Source organism: Alligator mississippiensis, chromosome 5 (assembly GCF_030867095.1).
Source record: "Alligator mississippiensis isolate rAllMis1 chromosome 5, rAllMis1, whole genome shotgun sequence".
NCBI classification, from domain to species: domain Eukaryota; kingdom Metazoa; phylum Chordata; order Crocodylia; family Alligatoridae; genus Alligator; species Alligator mississippiensis.
The window spans coordinates 937,221-962,055 of record NC_081828.1 but is presented as its reverse complement, the minus strand read 5'-3'; the positions used below and the strand labels follow the sequence as shown (position 1 = coordinate 962,055).

The window sequence follows — 24,835 nt, the reverse complement described above, 5'->3', positions numbered from 1 at the left end:
TGTCCGGATGCCAGCGACGGACACGTGGGCAGCGACAACCAGGACTCTCACGCTGGCACCGACCGCCCTGCAGTCCCACAGGGATGCGGGGTCTCGTGCTGGATAGGGCACGAGGCCGGAGAAGAGCGAGCCAGCCCTGCTCTGTGCTGCTGCAGCGCACATCTGGCCAGCCGCCAGTCAGAGTCCAAGGTCTTCATAAAGCCCGCTTTATAAATAACCAGCCTTGGCCCCATCCTGCACTTCTCATGTTCAAAGGGCTTTGCAGAGAATAATAAATGGTGAGGCTGACTGAGCCGGCTTCTCCGGAGGACTGAGAGGTCTCGGGGTGGAGGGCAGCAGGGGAAAGGCAGAGCGCTGCTCCCTCTTGAATAGTGATGACTGCATTTATGCTTATGCAGCAAGCCGTCTGCGCCGTCTCACCGGGCGGGCTGCGGACCGCTTCTAGCCTTTGGTCCGTTCGGGGCCATGCTCAGAGGTGCGACCCGCGCCTGCTGCAGGGCTCCGGCTCCTCTTATCCACGCCTCGTTTCTGGCTGCTCCACAGCTGCTCCGCCAGGTCTCCTTGCTGCCGTGTGCGACACCGAGCTAGATGCACCCACGCCCCGATCCCTTGGGGCAATTCACAAACCGTCGAGCCCCGGCCTGCGCCTGACTTGTGCCAGACCTTCACCCGCTCCGGGGCCTCCGGGTCCACGCAGCTCCAGCTTCGGGTGTGGGCGCAGCATCGTTTTCTACCAGAGCCGTTTCCCTATTGCCCCTCGCCTTGCAAGCACCCTCCCCTTTGATCGCTGATGGTCTTTCAGCAGTTGTAATGGGAGATAAATGGAGAGGGGCCTTTGAAATGCCTTGAAACCAGCTGCTGCTGCTGCATTTGGGTTTGTGAGCATGTGTTGTACGGGACCCACAGCGTGCTCAGCCCTTCCAGGCACAAACGGCTTCCTCTGCCAGGCCGCCGTCCAGCTGGCCCCGGAGCCCCTGGCCAAACACCCGGGGGTGCCAGCCCCGCTCCTGCCAAAGCCTCTGCCGTTGGGACCGGAGCAACTCACATCCCTCATTTTGTTTGGGTTTGCCTTGGCTCTCGGGTGCAATTTGGCAGAGGACGTCTCAGTCCCACAGGACGACTCTTCTCCTGCCAAGTTAAATACCAGCCTGGCCTTTTAAAAGGCAGAAAATGAAAATATGCATCTATTGTAATGACACTGCTCATATTTACTGGCTTCTAATTTTGCGGGGACGCCTCCCTCTGAAGTTGTCTCTTTTTTAAAAAGTTGCATGCGGGTTACGGCAGAAAACCCAGCGACCGGCACCCTGGGGGGGCAGGAGGGGAACGGTGCCGGCCTTGCCCACCCAGGCCCTGAGCTCCTGCACCCCCCTTGCTGCGGGGGTCCGAGCAGCAGCATGTGTCACGAAGGACACGGCTGGACATCACCCAGCGAGCTGCTCCATCACAGCACGCCCTCGAGCAGGCGGCAGTACCGAGTTACGCGCTCTGGAGGCAGCTGTGGCGTTCCCCTGAGGACACGTACAGCACCCTGCCTCCGTGGGCACGAGGGTGCGAAGCCCCATGAAGGAGGCACCAGCCTTTGTGCAAGGCAGAGGGCAGCGAAAGCCCTGTGAGACCTGGAGCTATTACCCCGTGCATGCCCCACGGCCACGTTTGCTCCTGGCTCTGCAACCCACGCTGCTCCGAGGCAGGAAACGGGTCTTCCTGCATTTCTGCAGAGCTTTGGTCGGCAGCTCCGCTCCACCTCACGAGTCCCAGTCACGGGACGGCTGGGCCTTCCACGGAGCAAACCAGGGCTTGGGCAGCGAGCATTAGGATGGGCCCTGGCAGAGGAATTAGCTGAGCTGGAAAGGGCTGCACCAGCCGGTCCCCAAGGCCCAGCGCTCCCTCCCTCCGTCCCGCTGCCCCCAGCTTGTCTCGTCCTTCTCCAGAGCCTCCCGCCAGCCCGGCTGGGACGAAGCCCCGCCACCCCCGCAGCGAAGCGCTCTTTGTTCGTGGGCGGATAGGCCCGTCGCTGAGAAGCAGAACGCTTTTGAGGGCTGCTTTTCAGCACGCTTAGCACGCTGAAAATCGTCGCTTGAAGGAAAAGGCATCCATTTCCTTTACAAATCCCCTGTGCGGGAACGCTTTAACTTTTAATGAAGTCCATCTGTGCGGCAGGGCTGGCTCCGGAGGGCAGGCAGAGACAAGGCACGGCGGAGTAGCCCGCTCTGCTCTCGCACTGATAGGGAAGGGCTGAGCAGCGCTCGGATCCTCGCTCCCTGCGCCCAGGGTCCCCCTTTGTTGGTGCCCGCGTGTGATAAAGATGCTAATGAGCCGGGGCTTTGTCACACTGCCTTTGCGCACAGGATTACCTGGGGGGCCGGGAAGGGGAGGAAACGATCAAAAACACAAGCCCCAGAAGTCAGGCGACAAACAAACATTTGAACTATTACAGAAACAATAGGCTCTCCACGAGAGCAGGCACCGGCGCTCCCGAGAGCCGGGCTGGATGGAAATTAATACCGCTGCTCATAAAGCTACAACAGGAGCAATGCTCAGCCACACTTCCCAGTAAGTGGCTAATTCCTTGGGTATTCGCTGTAATAAGGTCAATCATTATGAAACCATCATGCGGTGGTGGTGTATATGGGACGTTTAATTCCACTGTAATTTAGCATTAATTAATGTCTTCTCCAGCAAAGACACAGGCATTTCCAAGGACCCCACGGAAAGTAACTGATCCTTCTCGCTACCGACAACGCTGCGCGCTAATCGCGCGGCCAGCAAAGAGGATTGTTTTTGCTCTGCATCCTCACCCGAGACACAAGGAGACGGTATCCCTGGTTTGATACAGATATAGACTACGGACCGGGGTCCAGGTGGCTCCTGGAGTCATTAACTGACCTATTAAAGATCCAGTACTTGGTTTTGTAAAGCACCAGGTATCAGATGCCACAGCTGTAAAGGGGGCTGAGGACCCACCCTGCACGGGGGATTTCTCCTGGTGACAATTTACGCAGTACCCTGTCTTTTGCGCGCTGCAGGGCGGCATCAGGGTCACGCAGGCTGGCGAGTGACACTGGGAAGACTACGTGCAATGGAGAGAGGCTTGTTCAACATGCATGCGTAAGGGAAAGTGATGGTTAATAGGAACTGAACAACGCGCTGCCCCAGGAACGCGTGCCCCTGCCAGGCCTCAGGATCCCCTCACCCACGTCTATGAGCCATGCTCATGCCCGGTGCAAACAGATCCGGGAGCCCCTTGAGCGCGGCAAGCCTCACATCGCAGCTCCGGGCGCCGCTCACGGCCTAAGGGATTCTTCTTGCTAAACTGAGAAGGAACATCCACGCATAGGAAACCAGGGAGATTTCGGCTGACGTTTCTCCATCCCTGGAAGCGGCTGGGTTCAGGAAAAAAGTAGCCTGCAAGCTGTACTTGCCGTTGTATTTGTACAAAACACATGGTCTGTCTCGAGGATGGACCCGCGTTCATGCTGGGAAAGAAAATCACTCACAATATTGTGACAGGAAGGCTAAGTAGCCACAAAAGTTTTTGCAACAGCATCCAAAGTGATAAATTCAAATGAACATCCTCTCCCTCAGGGTGTGAAGTGACAACCTGGGGATGGGTTTGACTAGAGCTCGCCTGAAAAATGAATTCACAAGAATGCCGGGAGTTTAAAATCATCCATAATTACATTGTGAGAGTGAGATGAGCGATTCCGCTGCACAGCTACGGCTTCATCTTCTGCACACGTTTAATTTGATACTTCAGCCTTCCCCGGATGCTGATACTCCTAATTATGCTGCAAAATGAAAGAGCATCCCCCCAAACAAGCACAGAACAGAGCACCACGCCAGAAGCTGCACCTAGGAGCAAACGCACCGCACTGAAGTTTACTGTTCTCGTGTCCTGCGTTCACGCCACCCGATGCGCTCGCACCCCCAGCACTGGCTGGGGCTTTCCTTGGAGGAGAGAGAGGAATGCAGATGAGATTTCATCTGCAGACAGCTGGCAGGTTCGAGTCACCACGCAGAAATGAGGTTTGCTGCACACAGCTGCCCGAGCCTCGGGGGGCATCGCCCCAGCATCCCATCTCTCCTCCCTCTGGCAAACCCCCGCCGTGGTCTGGAGGGGTCCCAGCCCCAATTGCTCTGGTCACACGCGTCCCCCCCGTGGGAACTGAACAGACTGTTCACCTGCTGCCGAGCCCTCCCCTGCCTCCCTCCAGACCCAGGATCCAAACTACTGCATTTAGAACAAAGGAATTTGGCAAGAGACAAAAATCTGCCATAAAACCTGGCCATTTTCTGTATTCTGGAAATAATAGCTTCTCAGAGACAAAACGGGAGCCATTAGGAAGTCTTTTCTTCACAAGAATAGCGGCTAATTTGTAGCAGGTTCTTAGCGGGAATCTTTCATGCCCATAGAAACTCTCCTTGCAGCAGACACATGATTGACCAAGACAAGTCCTTCAAGCTGCCCTGTTCTTTATCTTTAAGGACACCCACTCCAAAGCAGATGTCTAAATACCCGCTCCCGTGCAACTGAGCCGCTCTAGCTCAGGAGGAGAATGCCACTTATTCCATCCTTCTCCATGCAGAAAAGAAATGAAACCACCCCCCTCAATTAAACCACTGGAGCACACAGCTAAGAAACTCAACTTTGAAAGCAAGGGGAAGAGCGTTCTCCTCTTAATTCAGCTCTGCGAGAACAGCAGCGCCCTGCCAGGCTGGCAAGGATGGGATCTGAGACGTTGCACACTGGAGCCAAACCCAGAGTTATTCAAAGGTGTGTCTGGATTCAACCTCGAGCAAACCACCACTGGAGTCACACGGTTCACAACGCATGAGCAGGGCACGAAGATGGGGCCACGCACTCTCTCTCTGCAAAGCCACGCAGCTCCAGACCGGGAGGGAGAGCGACCCGCAGGGAGAAGGGGCTCTTACCTCGGACGTAAAGGTTAGCTGGGGCAGAGTAGCGGGTTCCTGCGCTGTTGGTCGCGACGCATTCGTATTTGCCTTGGTCCGACTCCTCGCTGTTCTCGATCTGCAGAGCCCCTGGACACAAACAAGACGACAGACAGCTCAGGTTATAGCACGTGAACCCCGACGGCTTCTCTGGGCGAGAAGGGAGAGCACACCCCACCTTTCCAGCAGCTTTCCCAGATAGGTGCATGGTGAAATGTTGCTCCCGGGCCCCTTGGCGGTACCTACATGCAACCACAGGGCACCCGCGGGCGGCAGGGCTGCTTGTGTGCCCACCTACACAGGACAACCAGCTCTCCATGCATTTCCGACGGACACGGGCACGGAAACGCACTGCAGCAGCAAGGGAAGAACATACCCTCCCACTGCCTGGAAGAGGGCCCTGCCCGAGGACGCGCCTCTACCCGTCTTCCACCACCGCCTTTGTCCCAGTCCAAGCGGCCGAGCGAAACGTAGCCGGCCTGCAGCTGCTCGCTTCGTAGGCAGGGTAAGGGACGTGCGTCGGTCGCCTCGTCCTCCCCCTGCTCCACCGCTTCACTTCCCCTCTCCCTGCCCCGCGCCCCGGGAGCCACATCTCTGTCCCCTCGTGCTGGATTATATACACTACGACACGAAGCAGCAAAAACAGAGAGTCTGCCGCACAAAGACCGTCGTGCTGCACCGCGCGTGCACCCTCGCACCCCGGCCCCTTTGCCCGAGCCCATCTCCTTTTGCCCTCCTTCACCCCGCTCCTGGACCAGGGCTCTGTCTCGGGCAGGCTGCGAGCTCCCAGGGCAGAGGTGTTGTCTTCCCTCGGCCCTGGCGGTGCGACCCCAAACCGCGACCCCAGCATCCAGCGAGAGCCGTGCTACGCACAAGGGAGCAAGCCCGCACGTACGCCGGGCTGGGCAGCTGTGTTTTGTCACGGGCCGGCCCCTGGCATGAACCCCGCTCCCTGCCTAGCACGGATGGGACCTAACCCTGGCTGAAGCCAAGCTCTGCTGGGTGGGCTGCAGATGGAGCCTGAAAGGAAAGAGGTGAAGCAAGGCAAGAAAAGCAGGATCCAGGCGGTGACAAGAATAACGAGCAAGCAGCCGGCGCTCAGGGCAGATGTCCAGGCACGGCTCTTGCTACGGTCTGGCCTACTTTCCCGTGGCAAGGAGGAAATCCTTTTAAAACCCTACCGAGTTCTCCGCTGCTTCTGGCGAGGGCTGTTTGTCAGAGGGGAGCTCTGCTCGCAGCCCGCAGACCTGAGCACAAAGGAAACGTTAACCCCTTTGCTTGTCAGGATTTGAACTCATTTCCATTCGCCACGGTTCAAAACAACGGGCGAGAGCAGCGCTCTGAAGAGCTGAGGAAATTGCTTTCTCCCTGCTCCCCGGTTCAAGCCGCGGAGGTCAAACTCCGTTTTTCACATCATCAGAACAGAAGAAAAACTAATGAGAAGCACCCGCCGCCACCTACATTATTTAGAAGGATAAATGGAGACGGTAACATAAGTCTATATGTCATGGGGGAAAAATGAACTTCGCCGAGTTGTGCTGTATAATAAAAATGATGTACAGAGCCCTCCGCGTTGTTGCGCCGGGGCTCAGAACGAGGCGCCGGCCAGGCAGAGACGATCTGCTCGCAGCAATCTCTCACCGCGCTAACCGGCGGCGCTGCGCGCTTCCCGAGCCGCGCTGATCTCTGGGCAGCCGCAGCCCGGCACTCTGCAGTGCATTACTGCTTAATTCAGGAGGAAGGTCAAATTTCCACAGGCTTGCAGTGAAAAACATCTTCCAGCAGACAGCGACATGACAGGCAGCGGAGCGGCAGGAAGCTTCTCGGAGCTGACGAGCTGGAAAGAACGAGAGAGCCGAGCGATGGGAAAGACCCATTAGGTTATCGAGTGCATCCCCAGGGGCCGGCGCGGGCCTGCTCCCTGCTGCAAGCCAACACGTGTCCTGTCCCATCCCATCCACGCGTGCGGCATGACGGGTCTCTTGCCGCCTCCCCGGGGGATCTGAGCCACAGCCCGGCAGCACGGGCAGGCAGGGTGATTTCCGCAATAGTTGGCCTCGCCCACGCCCCTCGTCAGCTCCGTCCATGACTCGGTGGGCACGGCAGGGTCTCGCCGCCCTGCGTCGCGGGGCCTCCTCCGATGCGGTCCATGACACTTTCGCTGCTCGAGGTCTTTCCCGGTGAACGTGGAGGAGCCTGGGTGCATTATCACCCCAGCACGAGCCCTGAGCCAGCTAAGCCAGGCTAAAAGCACCACTGACTGCAGGTGGGACGGGGTCGCATCAGAGCCTGGTGAGCTCTGCGCAGCAGGGGCACCCGTGCTAGGCCTGCTTCCTGCGCTCGGGGGTTCGCACCCGTCCTGCTTACGCTCCTAACTGCTGCTTGGACGAGCGACGGGTGCAGCTGTAGCTCGAGGGCCAAAAGGCCAAAGTTAGGAGGAGGCAGAGGGACGAGGCAACGAGGGCCAATGGCACTGGCAGGCACCTGCAATAAGGACTGCTGCAGATGAAGCCATCGTTGCCAGCAGCTCCTAGCTGTGTGGCCGGGGCTGGGCTCCCGAGCTGCTCCATCAGCACACGTCGTGCTTCTGCACCAGGTCTACACGCTGCGCTGGGGCACGCAGCGATGCCCAGCAGGGTTACGGGCACTGCTGCCGTGCTGCCCATGGGCTCAGCGTGGAAGTACCCACGTCCGCGGTGACCCGCGGGGTGCAGAAAGCTGGAGGAAGCCTCCCACCCATGCCATAGCAGAGATTCCCACGGCTACCAAAAGGAACCGTCGCTAGACGAGCCTTCGGCATAACGAGAACGAGCAGGAAGCTGTCCCATCGCGGCGCCGGCAGCAAACAGCAGGGCTGGAGGGAGCTTTCCTTGCGGGGAAGCTAAGCGAAGTGACAGATCCTGGGAGATGCACTTTCTTACAGCTATCTGGCGAGCGCAGATAACCTGGAGGAATTATCTGTGTGAAACAAGGAGCTCAGGGCTGGGCTGCCATCATCAGACGGGAGATAAGGAAAGGAGAGCAGAGGCGGAGGATGCGGGGAAGCTCCCTGGCGGTGACAGCATCTCGCTGGGGCAGGGCTGGGAGACTCCCCGTTTGGGAAAGCAAAGCCTGGCTCGGACAAGACAGGAGCACGCAACGGAGGATGGGCCGACCTGCCCCAGGAGAGGGCAAAAAGGGCACTGAAAGCTCCCGTCTCCACAGCGTCAGAGCGGTGGAAAGCCCAGCCGGCTCTTCCCAACTGGGTGGATTCACTGCACAGTTGTCCAACAAGCGCTCATCAGCTGCCCATCTGCCTGCTTGGTGCCTGGAAAACGGGTTCGTTCTCTTCTCCTCCGTCCTTCGCCATGCTGACGAGAGGCACTGGGCAGGGAACCTGCAGACCCCGGTTGTGCACAGCTCTGCCGCTCCCCGGCAGCACGACCCGCGCGCGGCTTGTGCACAACGGGCTAATGAGGCTGACTTGCCTTCGGAGCTTGCTCTGCGATCCAGCCCATAAACCCAGCTACCGTCGGGTCTGTCTGCGCAGGAAGCGCCCGCGCGTTAGCTGGGGCGTAAGCCGGCAGCGTGCCACCTGCTGCACATGGACTCCCTGCGTGCACAAGCTTGCTGCATGCTCCGAGAGGCTCCAGGGAGCCAGCCCTCCGCCAGCGCATGCCCAGGGAGCCCCTGCGCAGCAGCGGGCAGGTGCCTGGCTGCACCCTCACTTGCCTGCACAGCAGGATGAGCTCAGGAGCCGTGGCACCGCTGCCGGGCACACCGCTCCGCTGCGCCCGGCCAGCGGGCAGTCACATGAGCAGCTGCGACATGATTGTGAAACTGCCTTGAAAGTGTCAGCGCCCCAGATCCTGCATCGCTGCTCGGCGCGGGCGAAGCAGGGGCACATGCGGGTCTGCCCGCTGCAGGCAGCGAGTGCTCCAACGGGCGGGAAGAGTTCGCAGGATTAGCGCTGCCCCAGCTCCCACCTCGGTGCTGGAGGCCTGGGGAGAGCAGCCTGCGCCGTCCGCTGCCTCGTCCATGGGCGGATGCGCGCAGCAGCTGCTGATGCCAAAACCGGGCACGTCAAGCTAGACAGCGATACGTGGATGCCAAAGCAGAGCCTCGTCCTGCCGGCCCCCCACGGGGAGTCTCTCGGGCGTGCCGAGTGGCGCCCCCCCGGGAAGGCTGCATCGGCAGGAGGGGCCAGGCCTGGTCCCCACCGCAGGCAGCAAGAGGCGCTGGCTGTGATGACGCACCGATCTCCGCCGTGGCTCCGGCCTGTCTCCTGGAAGGTGTTCGGGCACGCCAGCCGCGGGCGGCAGCACGGCGGAGGGAAGAGGCAGGCACGCCTGGTCGGGTCCTGCCTGCAGAGGCCCGTGCCTCCGCCCCGCCGCTCCCCTTCCCAGCCTCCCCTCGCTCCTCAGCCGACAGCCCGGTGGCTCCTCTCCGAGATGCTTATCTATTCAAATACAATTGCACCGCTCGGGCAGAATCATTAGCTGCAATGATAGTGTTTAAAAGAGGCATTTAAAAAGCGCATTTGTGCAGAACATGGGGAAGGCAGATCTTGATAAGGGCATCAGCCTGGCAGGTACGCCGCTGGGCTCTGCCGTGCCTGGGCTTTGTCGCTCCACTCCAGATGATAATCACGTACAACCTCTCCAGCTCCAGCAGAGATTTCACCCATTGGGACCCGAGCCCGGAGGCAGGCAGGGGGGCGACCACAGGGCCCCTGCGGTACCCCACGGAGGGAGGGGTGATGTCTCGCTGGGTCTCGTCTCTGCACGCGCTGGACTTGGGCCTTTCCTACCAGGTGCGCTCGCAGCCTGGGCCACCAAGGTGCAGGAGGGGAGAGGAGACTCGCCCCACGTGGGCTAGGACAACGGGCACGATGCAGGGTCCTCAAGCCAGTGCTGGGAGCCAGAGGAATCGATGCTGGAGTGGCTGCGTTTCCCCGACGGGGAGAGGGTGGGCGTTGGGGGGAGAGGAGGGTCTCCCCGCACACAAGTCCGCCAGCTCAGCAGGGCCGAGGTCCCACGGTGAAGTCGCTTTGGCTATCAGGGAACGCCCCACACTTTGTGGCGTCCTGGTGCTTTTTTACGGGGCGTGCAACGTGGAAGCATCAAAAGAGCGAAGGGGGGCGGGCGGAGACGGACCGAGCAGGGCCGAAAGACCCCTGGGGCTGCAGCAAACGACTTGCATCCAAATGCTCGTAGAAATTGCTAATAACTCCAATCAGAGCTTCCCACGGTCCTTGGCTTGTTCCACGCTGTGGAGTTTTGTACTGTGTAATAAAGGCAACTCCCAGCTGCTACGGAGCAATGCACCCAGCCCACACTAGCCATCAGCAGTGCCAATTATGCAAACGAGATCACTGCAAAAATATTTTCATTGTTAGTGCTCGTTATGTTCATTACGTCCCCGTGCCGGATGATTGGCATGTCAGGCACTTGTTTGGATGCCAGCGCAGCTGAGGACTCTCTGGTACCACCCGAGACGGCTGGTGATGGCGCCGGTCCTCCGGGATCGAGCTGGACCTGGGCAAAGGCAGGACGAGAAGTCAAGCCGCAGCTCTCTGCTACGCTGCGGGGTCTCAAATGTGCTGCTCTCCCGTGACCAGGGAGCGGAAAGGAGTCCAGGGATCCCAGGGGATTCGAGGCCAGAAGCCAGCTCCGATGCCGTCACGCAGCCAGGATGCCTATTTGTGCGGCTCCGCAGGGACACAGCCCACGTGAAACCCAGCCACACATCAAAGCAAGGCATTGCAGGCAGTTCCCCGTATGACTCCCGCCCTCCAACTCCCCGCTCCCGCTAACAGCTCGCTCTGCGATCGCATTTCCCTCCTCGTAACAATGCCTCTTTCCATTTGAGAGCAGGAAAGCCCAGAGGTGCGCCAGGGGCACAGCCCAGCCAACGGTGCACAAAGCGCAGTCAAATGCACGCGCACCCACGGAAAAACCGCGTGTCTCTGTCCCCCAGGCAGGCGTCTCGGGGATGCCCGAGCACCGCTACCACCCAAGCTAGCCGGACAGGAGAAGGGGGACGTCCAGTTGTCGGTGCCCTGATTGGTCTTCAGACCGGCCCAGACACCTACAGGGATCCCACCCTGCATCACGCCACGTCATGCCACACCACCACATAAGGCGTGGCAGGCAGGAGCCGGGGAGGGTTTCCTGGACACCGACCTCGCTCAGCTGTCGAGAAACACAGGACACTAATGCTGCATTTCCTGCTCTGCAATCAAGGGAAGAGGCCGGAGAGCAGCTGCTGTCTGACTAACGTGGCAGTCGCCTGCTGGCTCCAGGTCACACCTCGCAGTGCCACCAACCTCTGGGGCGAACCGAGCAGCCTGGGCTTCCCCGGATGGGGAAAGGGACGGCGTCAGCAGCCGGGACCGGGAGAAGGGGAACAAAGCCTCCCTGCTGCAGAGGCGCTGTGGACCGAACAGACTGCGGCAGCAGGTCCAGAGCGCGGGCTAATCATAGAAATAAATCTTGCCTCGGTCAATAAGGGCTGCGCAGAAGGAATTTCTTAGCTTAACCTCCTGTTGATCATGCATCGATTCCTGCAAATGAGGTTTTCACTGGGCTTGGCTTGTCCCCCAGGAAGCACCAGACTAATGCTCAAAGCGCCCGGACTGCGTCACACACCAATGCCGCGCGGCAGAGAATTATACCAACAGTTAAAAAAGATCAATGGGCCCCAAAACGGATTGCTCAAACAGTGCCATTAGTTCGCCCTTCCTTTCAGACCACACGAATGGATGCCAGAGAAGCAGCAAACTTACCTTAATGAGGAACGAGAGCGCAGCCGGGCACAGAACAGGGCACAAGTCACGTCTGCGCGGACGTGACCTCTCCATTACCAAAGAGCTCTCTCTCATCTAATCTGCCGGTATCGTTAGAAATGCAACGACCTCCGTTTTACATAAGAGGCGTGAGGCTGACAGAAATCTTCCGCGAGAAGCCGGGGAGGGGGCACCCGGTCTCGGTTTGCTCTCACCGAAACGTCGACTTTGACATTCAAACAGGACACACACATTTGAAATCATGTCAGGAACGTTCTCAAAATACCTCGTCAGGACTCAAACGGGGGGAGAGCTTATGTGTTATGAGATGGATGGCTCTTATTACAGAGACACGCTCGGGTCCCAAGCAGGATGTGTGCACATCCGCGCGGTTCTGGTGCTGAGTCACTAATGTCATCAGACAGCGAGAGCCACACGTGACGGCCGCGCCGGGCAGCGCGTTGCGTGCGGGACGCTGGGAGCGGGCGCGCTCGGCTGGTTAGTATTCCATCTGTCATTTCGATTTAGGATTGGCAATAGAGAGAGAAGATGAAGAAATAGTTTAAGGAGCTTGTAACATCACAGCTGTCAATCCCGGAGCGCTCCAACGGGAGGAATGACAGATTATATATATATATATATATATATATATATATATATATATATATATATATATATATATATATATATATATATAAGCCCATTCATATCAAAATAAGGTTTGCAGTCTTTTTTCCCTGACCCAGATTTGCTACGCAAGCAACTTAATGCAAATACACACAAAACAGCAATTCACATTTGCTCTGAAATCACTTAACGGGAGCTGAAAACATTAACCCCCAGCAACAGAACCAGTTCCAAAGAGTCAGATTATTAACTTCCAGCGGTGATTCAGTGGAGAGGGGAGGAGGGGAAAGGGGAGCACTGAACAAATGAGGCTGTGTCAGTTTGGAGGTGGCAGTCAGTTTATCAAGAAATGCAGGGGTCAGTCACCAGTGGTAACGACAATCACAAGAGAACTCGGAGGGTCTCAGCATACGGCCCGGGTTATCACACCAAAGTTAATTTAAAGGGACAACTTTGAGTGTTTAGGCTAGAGAAACACCGCTCCAATCAGAAAGTCATTACGGGCGCGCGCAGGCTGTGAAGAACGAGCCAGAGACTGTGCCTGCTGGGCTGTCGCGCTGCAGGTGGGTTTAACTAATGACGGCGGGAAGCAGCCAGATGTGCTTCCGCTTCGTCGGCTCCAAACCAACCTCTGCGCTGCGAGGCGATGCCAGCTTGTCGGGCTGGAGCCGGAGGTGAGACGGGCTCCGTCGGCGGGCCTGTCCCCCCTCGGCGCGCTCGAAAGGCAAACGCGTGGTGCATCCCGGGGCCCGGCTGGCCCGAGCTTCAGGATGCACCTGCCTCGGCGCAGAGTTTGCATCTGCCCGTCGGGTTTGGCCGTTCTCTTGTGAAAACGTTACGCTCCCCGGCTCGCGCCAACGGCGTGCCCCTCGCGCTCCCCGTGCAGAGACCCGCGCCGCGGGCAGGGCGGTCGCTGCCGGGGCAGCTCGGTGATCCTAGGGCTGCAGGGGCATCGCGGCCCCGGGGCCGGCACGCCCCGTTGAATAACCCCCCTGTGACAGTGTGGACATCGTAATGGATGGTGCTACAGAGTCACGCGGAGACCAAACCAAACCAAACCAAAATAAAAGACACCGGTGGGAGAGTGCGGATGGGTGACAGCGTCGGCAGAGTTAGATAGAGCGGAGAGGAAAGCTGGAGATGAGAGACACTGGAGGAGGGAGCGGGCAGACGGAGATGGAGTGATGTGAAAACCGGAGGCACGGCTCAGCATTCTTACCTCTGATTGGTGTACCACCTGGTGAGGTAATTTGAATGCAAATAAGATTAGAGAGAAGCATTAGTACAAAGAGGAAAGGAAGAAAGTCATAACTCAAAAGCAGAAAGTTTTTTAAAAGCTAGAATTTGTATTAGCGCGACAGGAATAAATAAAAAGGAGACTGATGGGCAGTAAAGGTCGGAGTGACGCTCTCCGGAGGTTAGTAAAGCTCGGTGCTTCCAGGAGCGCGGCCCCAGCCCGGCGTGGCCCGGCGAGCTAGCCTGCCCCGCGGCGGGGCGCGGGCCGAGCCCGCTCGCGCTCGTCGTCAACGCTCCGGTGCAAGCGGTTGAGATGGAAGAGACGCTGGCGATGGTGCGGCGCCCGGCCACCCCGCACGGGGCGTGCGTGCGTGCGTGCGAGGGGGCGAGGGAGGTGCCAAGCACATGGCTGCGGGCGTGCTGGTGTGGGTGCATTCCTGCGTCGAGGTTAGAACGACCAGGGGGACAAAAGCTGCTGATTGACAGAACGGGAATTCGGGGGAGCGCGGGGAAAGCCCACGCCTGCGCCCTCGTCCCGCAGCGGCCAAGGAGGCCTGGCGTCGCGTGGCGCGAACGTGACGTGGGAAGAGAATCTGCTGCTCTCGGGTATCAACCAGCGGCCCCTGCCCGTCTGCCCAATTCAGGCGTGACCCCGAGCAAGGAGCCCCTCTCCCCTTCGGGAGGGAGTCGAAGACCCGTCGACCTGCTACAGGGAGCAGCCTCGTATGCAGAAAGCTTTTGGTAACGAGGTCCGACTGCCTGGAGGCAAGTTCGCAGGGACCTTCATACAAGGGGCAGCTGGATTACGGGGCGTAGCGCCGAACGGCAACGGCCCCGAGCTGCGGTACGTGTCCATGAAGGCCGGGGAGATCGCCCGAGAGGAGGCCCCACCAGGCGGAGGGGCCGCGACTCCTTCTAATCCCCAGTTTTGTCCCCTTGGTCTGGCTGTGCACGCATGGAGGCTGTTAGTACGGGGGAGAGAGTCATGCACATCTAACCCGTAGGCAGTTCATGGTATGTGTTGGTTTTATGCAGATTGGTAAGATCTGAACACCAAGCACTTACCAAAGAAAACTGAGGAGTTTAAACAGACAGAAAAACAGGGTTAAACAGGACACAGAGTGTCAAATCATGTTCAGCGTATCGATTAATAAATACCAGAATCAAACACGAGTGCGGTGTAGCCCCGATTTACCGCTCCCCACTGCATTATCCACAACACTGAGCACCCCATGGGAAACAAAGACAGACACAAAGAGTTTCTGTAAATACAAAGAAGGCAGATTTTAAGCGTGTTTAACTTGCCTCTTAAAGAAGTCATTAAAATATTTACACTTATTATCTCTCTCTTAACTACTGCTCCTCCAGGCAGAGGCCTTGCTTTAATCACGAGCAGCCATTCCAGCTGCTCGCTCTACCGCTCTCCTCTGCCAAGATGACATTACCCCATTTTAACTTTACGGCTGGTGATAGCTGCTGATGTTTTTGTCCACAGACGAGCGAAGCATCAGGAATGATCCCGCAGTCTCTGAAGTTGTGGGTAATCTCTGCCTTGCCATAATAAATCTGCTGCTCATTTATCTATCCTGGTAATGACTGCTACCCTTGACAGCACAGCTACATCCCCAGATGCTGCCTGGCATAGACGGGGAGAACAGGGTGATTTCTCTCTCTCCGCCAGGCTGGCAAGTTTGCTGAGTGCCCAGTTTTCCCAGGTGGTTTCTGTCTCTCTCTGCCCAGCCGGAGGTCCCCTCCCTTCCTTCTTCACTACAAGCAAGGACACAGATTTCACTCCCACCGCGCAGGTGGAAACGAGCTGGAGAACCGGCCCTGGGAGCGGGCCACACAGGAGTGCCTTCCCTACTGCCCGGCGGCCTGGGGCTGCACCGGCGCGGGGGAAATCTGCAGCAAGGCTTGCGACCTGCGTGCCGCAGCCGCCGTATCCTTCCCCTGGGGGCAGGTCGTTTGCACCGAGCCCCTGGGTCCCCCCGATGGAAGCGCGACCCACTCGTTTTCTACCTGCATTAAACCCCGGCCGGCCTCAGAGCACGCACGCCACCGGGGCTCACCCGTCGGACACCAGGCATGGGGACGTGCATGGGAAACGTGGGCCAAGGGGAGCTCAGGAGACCCTTCCCCACGGGATCGCCAAGCCCCCTGAATCACGGGACAAGGACCCCTTGCCCCCGGGATCCCGCACGCCCCATGGGGCAGCCGTCACGGCAGAGTCATGAAGGCTGCACCTGGCCAGCATGCCGGCCGGTCTGTCCCGCGCTGCGTGGGCATCTCCCAGAGAGCCGGATGACCACCAGGCGATCTTCTGAACCAAGGGCATCCCGCTACGCCGCGTCCAGCCTGGTCCCCGCGGCACGTGGACGGTCTGCAGCATTCAGAGCTGAGAGCTTCTCTCCTCCGTGACGGCTGGCCTGAGGTCAGCCCCTCGCTGCCAGCCGCGGCTGAGACGACAGGGGCCGAGCGGACACGGCCCCGTGGGCAAGGCAGGGTGGCCTAAGCAGGATGGAGGGCACCTGCCCTGCCCCTGCCTGCACGTACGCCTTCTCTGCCCCGGGGCTGAGGGCGCTCTGGCTGCCGCGCTCACAGCTGACAGCGGGACACGGGGGCGAACGCATGTCTGATGCAGACGCCCCCTCGGCAGACGGGCAGCGGAGCTTGCAACCCGCGCCCTTGGCCTCTTCCCACGCCGACTGCCAGCAGGGGCTGGGGTTAGCGACGTCTCCGTCCCACAGCGTCCGGCTCTGCTGGACCAGCTCGTTTCGGACAAAGGCTTCGATGAAGGAAGTTAACGTTAGCAAAACGCGAGACAGCGGATCGTGGCCGCCCCGAGCAGCGGCGATCGAGAGGCTCAGGGCGTGCGCATCCCACCGCTGGTGCACGCGGCAGCCCGACAGAGTCCCATGCTCCGGGTCGCTCCGTCGCCCCGCGGGGCCCGTCTGCCTGCTGCGGCGGGAACTGTCCTGGTCAGCCTCCCGACCCCTGCAGCACACACACGTAGGGGGGGTCTCGCTGCAGGAACCCACGGGCTGACCGTCCAGAGGGCACGCGTGTGCTAGACGGTGGCTCGGCAGCGCCGACCGGCAGGGAGAGGCAGCGGGGTGCCCTGTGATGTCTGAGCTAGCAGATCAGCGGCTTGCACGTGGCCTTCGGTGCAGACACGCCTCGAATTAAATGTCTGTTATAACGAGGAGGGCGACGGGTCATCCTGTGGGTGCAGACGACAACGTAGCTGGTGCTCCTTGCACTTCCGACACCATCGGTCGTTCCCCCGCGGAGGGAGGGCGGACGACTCCTCTCTGTTGCACGTCATCGCTCCCAAGCGGGGCCCCGATTCCAACCCTCCGGTTTCTTTGTTCCCCTTGGCCTGTTATTGGCCCGTTTTCTGACGCGCTGAGTGGAAACGAGCCCAGGGACACGAATCCTGAGCCCACACGCGAGGCTGGAAGTGTGAACAACGCTGACGCTGTACCCGAGTCCTCGTGGACCTCTCCCGAGCGCAGGCTGTCTGCTCCAAAGCATCGCTACAAACTCCCGGGCCCGGCCTGCACGTTGAAATCTCTCCCAGGTCACACGCACGTTTCAAAACCAGATGGAGCAGAAACAGAGACAAGGCTCTCGGTGACCCAAACCTCCATCTCCAGCCCACTTACTATCAGCTCAGCTCAGCAGGTTTTAAAACGGGCGAGCATTTTGGGGCGATTTCCCCAGTGCAAACAAGACCCGAGACCCTGCGCGCACGATTCCCGGGCGCTGACGCCGTACGTCCGAGGTGGGAATATTCGGAGTCCTTTGGAGTGACGAGGGGGTGGTAAAGTTTCCCTGCTACGGGAGGTGGGAGATGTCGGCCGGACGGGTCACAGCTGACGCCCCCGAGCGCTGCCAGCCCGTACAACTGGGAGTGTCGGAGGACACCACCTTTCCCAAGCATCTGACTGATTATTTATATCTAGCTATTTATACTGTGCCAGGAGCCTGGAGAAATAAAACGGGAAAAAACCTGTCTCTTTTAAAAGCTACTTTAGATTTCCAAGCCCGTGTGGCATTTTTAGGCTTACATTCAATATATCTGAGCTTGAACTCTGGCCTTTTTGGAACATTATAGATGGCAAATTAAAAAGCTGGGTGAAGATTTTTGAGTAGGCACCATCTATCAGCACCGTCTGGACTTCACCGTTTATGTTACAACTACTTTAACCACATTACATCTGTCTGGGTCTTATTAGTTTTTAATTAAATTAAATTAAATGAGTTTGTGCTCAGACCGAGACAGTCCGGGCCGACACTTATGCAGATATGCCGAGCTGACTGCGAGATACCGTCATATCAGATAAGTTTGTTCTTCGTGGAACAGGGTGATCCTTCCACGGGGAGGTTTCGCACTTCATCAGGAAAGGCTTATTTCAGTCGACATGCCTCTAAAATGCAACTTTTCCTCACTATCCGGTTCTGCCGGATCATCCAGTGGCGCCTGCGGGACCGGGCCCGACAGCGCCTGGCTCGCTGCGCCGCTCTAACAGGGTGGACGCCCGCCCGCAAACTGGGGTCTGCACCCCAGGTCCAGCGACAGCTCGCACTACAGGAATGACCGCGTGTGCGGGCAGCGGCCCAGGGGACGTGAGAGCTCAGTCCGTGCTGGATATGACTTGGGATTGCGGGGACGAAGGAAAATCCTCATTTCCCCCTTGGCTTTGCATCCTTTTTTCTCTACCTGAAAAATGAAGGTTTTCCTCCGGAGCCGAGACGTCACGCTTACTACGTTAGAGCTTAATCTCTCCGTCTCTCGCGTGTCTGAGGACGCGTGCTGCTTCTTCTAAAAGGCTCCCCTGACACCTCCCTGGGTAATAACTGTGTCTGCAAGCAGCAGCCAGTTCTGGAGTTTGAATCCCAGGTGAAATTCAGCTGGGGAACAGGAAAAAGCAAACCAAATCTGGGGACACCGGTAGGGGTTTAATGTCCTGTTTTGAACCCCTGCTCGCTCTCGCCGAACCGGCGCAGCAGCCGGGCGACGGCCAACGGGCTGGGCAGCGCGGAGCCAGCGCAGCGGCCCTGCCTTGCTCGTTTAGGGCTCCAGCCGCTGACGTCGATGGAGCCAGTCAGAAAGAGCAACGCATCCACACGCACTTGCCTATTGCTGCCTCCCAACGCCTCTCAGAATAATTAACGAGAGTGATATTTTCTTCCAGCACACACACATCGAGATTAAGCCGTGTTTGTGGGAGAGATAAGCTAAAGGTCACTGGGAAATTTCATATGCTGTAAATGCATTAATGTAATTAGTGCTCGTTGGTGTATCTAGGTGGAATCAAGAGCGCCGGGCTGAGCTTTGATGTAGGTGTCAGGGATGGCTAATTGCTCGCGCTCCCCACTGCGGGCGGCTCTGCCGACACAGGAGCCAGGGCACCGCAGAGGCTCCCTCCGCGAGGACCCCGAACGGACCCCCGCGGCGCTGCCGTTGCAGGGCTGATGGCTTCTACGGCCTGGCAGGACCGGCTGCATCGCTGCTTCCAGCACCAGACGGGCCCGAGCCCAACGCTGCAAGCAGGGGAGTGCCTCGCACGCCGCGGATCCTGCTCTGCCCCAGGCCACGTGCCTCGCCCTTCGGAGCACGCTCAAAACCCTGCTCCTGCCTCCGATCGATCCCGGTGCACCTGGTGCCTCGCTCCAGCTCGGTGGGAGGGACGCTGCCCGGAAGGGAAGGGGTCCAGGGCTCTGGCCTCTGCTGCCCACCTGATTTATCCAACAAGGGAGCAGGGAGACAAGCCCCCTGTGTCGCAGAGATCAGCTGTTGGCCGCGCAGATCTTCCTTCCTGGCTGGTTCAACAGGGGGGCTGAGGGGAGCGCCGAGGGGCTCGGGCACTTTGCGGGAAGTGGACGATGGAGGCTCACATCCTCTTCCGCCGAGGAGCGCGGAGCTGGGGTCTGGGCAAGAACCGAACTCCTTGGCTAGCGGGCGGAGGTGGGAGGGCCACCGCTCTTCTCGTTTCTCCGCGACTTGCACAGAGCCTGGCGCCTTCCTGGGAAGGGGCAAAAGCAGCGGGACCTAAAACGATGGGATCACAGAGCTGGCAGGGAGCTGCGGAGGTCGCATCTAGTCCGACCCCCACCGGAGGCAGGATCAGCCCCGTCCAAACCAGCCCAGACAAACCCCGTGTCCGACCTCTGAGCAACACGACAGTCACCCTGACGCAGCCCCGGGCATCGCCCCTGCCTCTGCCCCCGGGAAAGCAGGGGGGTCGCGGCCGCCAGCGTCCTGCTGCTGCCGGGGTTGTTAAAATACACGTGAGAGCCAAGGACGAGGGCCCTGCCTCGGCGACAGAGGAAGGCAACCCGCCCGCATCGTCTGTACTAATCCGAGCAAGGGTAAAATTCCTTCCTGACCCCAAATGTGGCAAGTGGTCCGCCCCTGGGCGGAGGGGCGAGACCCTCCAGCCAGGAACCAGGCGGTTCGAGTGCCGGCAGGAACGCTGGCTCAGCCCAGTCCCCGTCCCCGTCCCCGTCCCGGGATGCAGCAGCACCAGCGCCTCGGGGCAGGGGAGGCTCAAAAAAAATGAAACAAAACTGGACATGTAGGAGGTGAGGAACAAATTCCCTCCCAGCCCCATGTGGCAACCAGCTAAACCTGTGCGAGCGGCCCTGGACACTAGTCACAGCGACAGGGAGCTGCACGCGTGCTGCTCCCCCGGTAGGTGTGGCACGGGGCTTGGATCGACACACCTGGCTGGGAAGCACGGACACGGGGCAGTCCTGCTTCCTGCCGTGCCGGGGGAGAGTCCCAGGCTCGACTGCTTCCCACCAGGGACCCTTCACACCGCTGACTTCTCCAGGGATCGTGATGGAAAAGCACCCGGGGAGCGGGAGAGATCATTATCGAGAGAGCGGCCCGCCTTTCCAGCCACCGGCCAGGGGCTGTGCTTGTGTAAACTGTGTCCGTCTGTCCTTGAACTCTACACACCAGTCCGTTATTTGCTACTGCGCTTCTTGGCTCGTCTTTGTTCCTGCTCCGTCGAACTGGCGAGGACATAATGCAAAGCAGGGCCGGCCCGGGCTCAGAGGGGAACACGACGCCTGCCTTAGCATCTCAGGTGCTCTGCTTTCATTGAGGCTCTTGCGCCGCGCTCCTCACCCCGGGAACCGAGGCCCGGAGAGCAGGTCTGGCTCTGCCCTGAATTTGGGCACCGTCTTTAGGCCTCCGCTCCCACCTCCCCTGCTGACGGTACCGCCGGAGGAGTCGGCGGCGTTCCCAGGGCATGTTCTCCCCCCTGCCTCCCCCGTGTCAGTCTCTCCCGGGATATCCTGCCAGAGGGGACGGGCTCCCCCCAAGCCTCATCTGTATCATAATGGAAACCAAGTCAGATCACGTGAAATGTCTGGGCTCAGCATCGCACTACAGGGCTGCCCCCCCCGAGCAGTGGGACCGGAGAGGGCTGGAGAGCCGGGACACCCGCTTGGCTGCCTTACCTGAGCGGAGCTGTTTGATGCGCCCGTTGCTCACGGCGGTATCCACCGGGAGGAAGTCCTTGAACCAGGAAATCTCGGGGTCCGGGTTGCCGCTGGCGGCGCAGAGCATCGTGGCCGTGCGGGCCTTCTCCACCACCTTCAGCTGCGGGCCCATGTCGATGGTGGGGAAGCCAGCGGGGAGGTGATCCTCTGCAACGGGAAACGACACGCGTGAGGTTGGAGAGGAACACGGCCCCGCGACACCAGCGCCACGTGACAGCAGCTGTGCCCGTGTCTGTGTCCGTGCCGGAGAACAGCAGCCCAACCCCCCCACTGAGAAACTTTTGAAGGCCTTTCAGCACATCAGACTCAGTAATGAGCACTCATTATACCAACAGGGCCTCGGCTAAATTTAACTCTGCTTAAAATCAATTGCCTTGGGGAACGTCCATAATTCTCCCCGATACACAGGCTCCAGGTACTGCCGTTAATAAACCCGGTGAATGAGGGCACTCGGTTTTCTGCAGGGGGCTGGGGGGTCCTGGACGCGGCCAAACGCACAGCCCCAGACGTGGGGGCAGAGAGTCTGGTGTGCACTGAAAACCCCCCAAACTGGATCGATGCAGTCCCAAATCAGTGTTAATACACAGCCTTCATAATACATACTGCTGAAACAAGCATTGCATAAAAGTCCTGAAACCAATAAAGAGCGACCAGCCTGCTTTCTTTTTCCCCCCTCGGGGTTTCCCGCGGAGGAAGGACACGCTGGGAAACCCGACGGCGAGGTGACGGGTAAAAATAAACGAGTGCAACATTAACGAAGCCCACTCTCCTCACCCAGGAGCGCTCCCGCATGCTGCAGCGGGCACGTGGCGGACAACCGCTGTGCGCCCCAGCACGGCTAACGGCCACGACGGGCCATTAACACCCGGACCCAGCAGGCAGCGAGGGAGGTTAACGCGGCCCACCGCCGCCCCGCGTCCGCGGGTTGTCTCGGCCGAAGCCGAGCAGCAGAGGACGGTGCCGGGGCGGTCGTCCGGCTGGGGACCGCAGAAGAGAGCTCGCTGCGAAGATGGGCTGCGCTCTGCGAGGCCCGAGCTGCAATCAGATGGACGCGCTTCCACGGGAGGAGAGTGCCCAAGCACCATCAAGGAGCTTTCACGGCCCTGGAAATTCAATTATTTGCAGCATGTTCTTGGCTTTTCCCCCTTTTCTTGTTTAAGAGACCTAAAGAAAACCTCCCCTGGCTAGCGAATCCACTCGACAAGGCCTTCCACTTGCTCCCCCCACCCGATCGGGAGCTCGCTGCCGCTTTCTTTCCCCCCGACGCTGCCGGCGAGCGCGCTCCAGCCACGAGGACGTTTGGGAATCTCGTGCTAGCGCCGCGCACCTGCACCACAAACTCCGGCCATTTGGTGACTAATCTTCAACATCCTCTGCTCAGATCTTGGGAGACTCCCAAGCCCCTCGGCTCGTTTGCACATGAAGTTCGACAGCACAAGGCAACATCTGCTGTAAACAGCACAACACGCTGCAATATTGCTTCTGCGTTTGGACGCGAGCAGCTACAGGGCATCCAAGGTTTTTGAAAGCAAAAAAAGCACGCTACTGAAGCTTATTAAGAGCATAAGCCACATTTTGTCTCCCACTCTGGCCTCCTGAGAAACCTCCTCTTCTCCGGCAAACATAAAGCGCTTTTTCTGTGAAAGGTACCACTGAAAACTAGTTCTTTTTATTTGCTCTCCATTGATTTTCAAAGACAAAAGGCGTACAGAGCTTAACTGGAAAGACACCAGAGCCAGCATTCAATAACAAGCAACAGCAGCATCGACACAGCCACAACACATCCTCCTACGTGGTTCAAAAGGAAACAAAAGCAGGCGATACACGGCAGCATAGCGCCGTCAAGACTGGGCTGCAAAGGAAGACACACATAAGTGGTGGTAAACAATTAAATTCTCTTGGAACAAGGCCACGTGCGAGTAAAGTGCAGCCCCGTGCTACCTGCGATAGCAAAGCAGATGCTCCATCCGGGGAGGCCGAAGCCCCGAGCCATCCGATTTAACGACCCTGCTGAATATCTGCACTCTTTGCTGGCTTGTGCAGGAGTTTGCACAGGACACGCGGAGCAAAGTCTCACCTAATTAACATGATCCAACCTATGCACTGAGGTTTAAGCTCAGCAAGCCCAAAACATCCTTGCTTTCTGCACGGATCCCCACCCACAGGGACCAAAGGAAGTGTCCGCATAGGTCTGATGCTGATCTGAGTGACCTGGGGCGCTGGCCTGGAGTATCTGTGCTAAATGACTGGACCAAAGGCTGAGAAAGGGCTGCAACGAAGCACGACAAGGTGCAGCTGGCCTTCCTGACCGCATCCCCACACTGGCGGCTCGCGTTCATCCCGGAGTCAACAGTGACTTCAAGATCCCTTTCTGCCGCCGTGTTGACAAGAAGGGAGTCCCCAGCCCATAGGTGTGTTGCTGAGTCCTTCTCCCCAGTGCAGCACCTTGCACTTGTCTGCGTTGAACTCCATCCTGTTCTCATCCGCCCACCCCTGGAACCTGTCTACATCTAGCTGGATCCTGTCCCTCCCCTCCAGCGTGCCCACCTCGCCCCACAACTTGGTGTCCTCAGCGAATTTGGACAGCGTGCTTTCCACCCCCACATCCAGATCGCTGACGAAGATGTTGAACATTGCGGGCCCGAGGACCGAGCCCTGGGGGACCCCACTGCCCACAGCCCTCCAGGTCGAATAGGACCCGTCCACCACCACTCGCTGGGTGCGACCATCGAGCCAATTTGCCGCCCATCTGACTGCGTAGGCATCAATGCCGCAGTCGCCTAGTTTTTTTAAGAGGATATGGTGGGAAACCATGTCAATGGCCTTCTTGGAGCCCAGGAAGGCGGCATCCACCCCGACACCCTCGTCCAGGGACTTTGTGACCTGACCATGAAAAGAAACCAGGTTGGTCGGACAGGACCTCCCGCAGTGAACCCGTGCTGGTTGCCCCCGAGCATTACCTCCCGTGCAGGGCCCGTGCAGATGTGCTCCTGGGTGATTTTCTCAAAGGTCTTCCCAAGGACCGAGGTAAGACTTACTGGCCTATAGGTCCTCCTTTCTCCCCTTCTTGTAAGTGGGGACCACACTGGCCCTTTTCCAGTCCTCTGGGACCTGGCCAGAGTCCCATGAGCACTCATAGAGCCGTGCCTCGGGCCCCGCGATGACCCACACCAATTCCCTCCGCACCCTGGGGTGAAGAGCATCTGGACCTGCTGATTTAAACACGTCCACCCCTCCACGAGTTCCCTAACTCAGTCATCCCAGACCCTACGCACGGCGGTGCCTCCCCTGGGTCCGTCCATAATCCTAGTGGGGGGGATGTCCCGGTCCCCGTTCAGGAATATGGAGGCAATGGATTTGTTAACGAGGTCAGCTTTGTTGTTTGCCGCGATCACCAGATTGCCGAGCCTGTCCTGGGCTTGCGGTATGATGGAGAGAAGCCCCAAACGTGGCAGGGACACGAGAGGTGAGGGGACAGGAGACGGCAGCATCTCCCCGCTCACTAGCAGTCACCTCCCTCCGGCAAGGGTCTAATCTGGCTTTAATTCAGGAGCTGAGCTGGGGCTGTGCTCCTCTGAGCTCTCACCAGCTGCACGGACTTGCCTGCACATGGGGCTACCTACAAATGCCCCCCGCGCCCCGAGCACGGGGCTCGGCCAGAGCAGCCTTGTGTTTTTATCCAGACAGGGAAAAAGTGCAAGCGCCCTCGTCTCCCGCGGCATGCCCACTTGAGCT

At 58.9% G+C, this 24,835-nt stretch overlaps 1 protein-coding gene across 7 annotated transcripts in view; it reads right to left on the bottom strand.

Moving 5' to 3' along the window:
- PTPRF (protein tyrosine phosphatase receptor type F) overlaps nt 1-24,835 on the bottom strand; it is a 409,613-nt gene that overhangs the window by 77,357 nt on the left and 307,421 nt on the right. For all 7 annotated transcript variants that reach the window (XM_059727694.1, XM_059727699.1, XM_059727700.1 and 4 more), the window contains 2 exons: nt 21,059-21,247; nt 4,936-5,046 (listed from right to left, as the gene is read on the bottom strand). In XM_059727694.1, the coding sequence (XP_059583677.1) occupies nt 4,936-5,046; nt 21,059-21,247 (300 nt within the window). The remainder of the gene's footprint in view (nt 1-4,935; nt 5,047-21,058; nt 21,248-24,835) is intronic.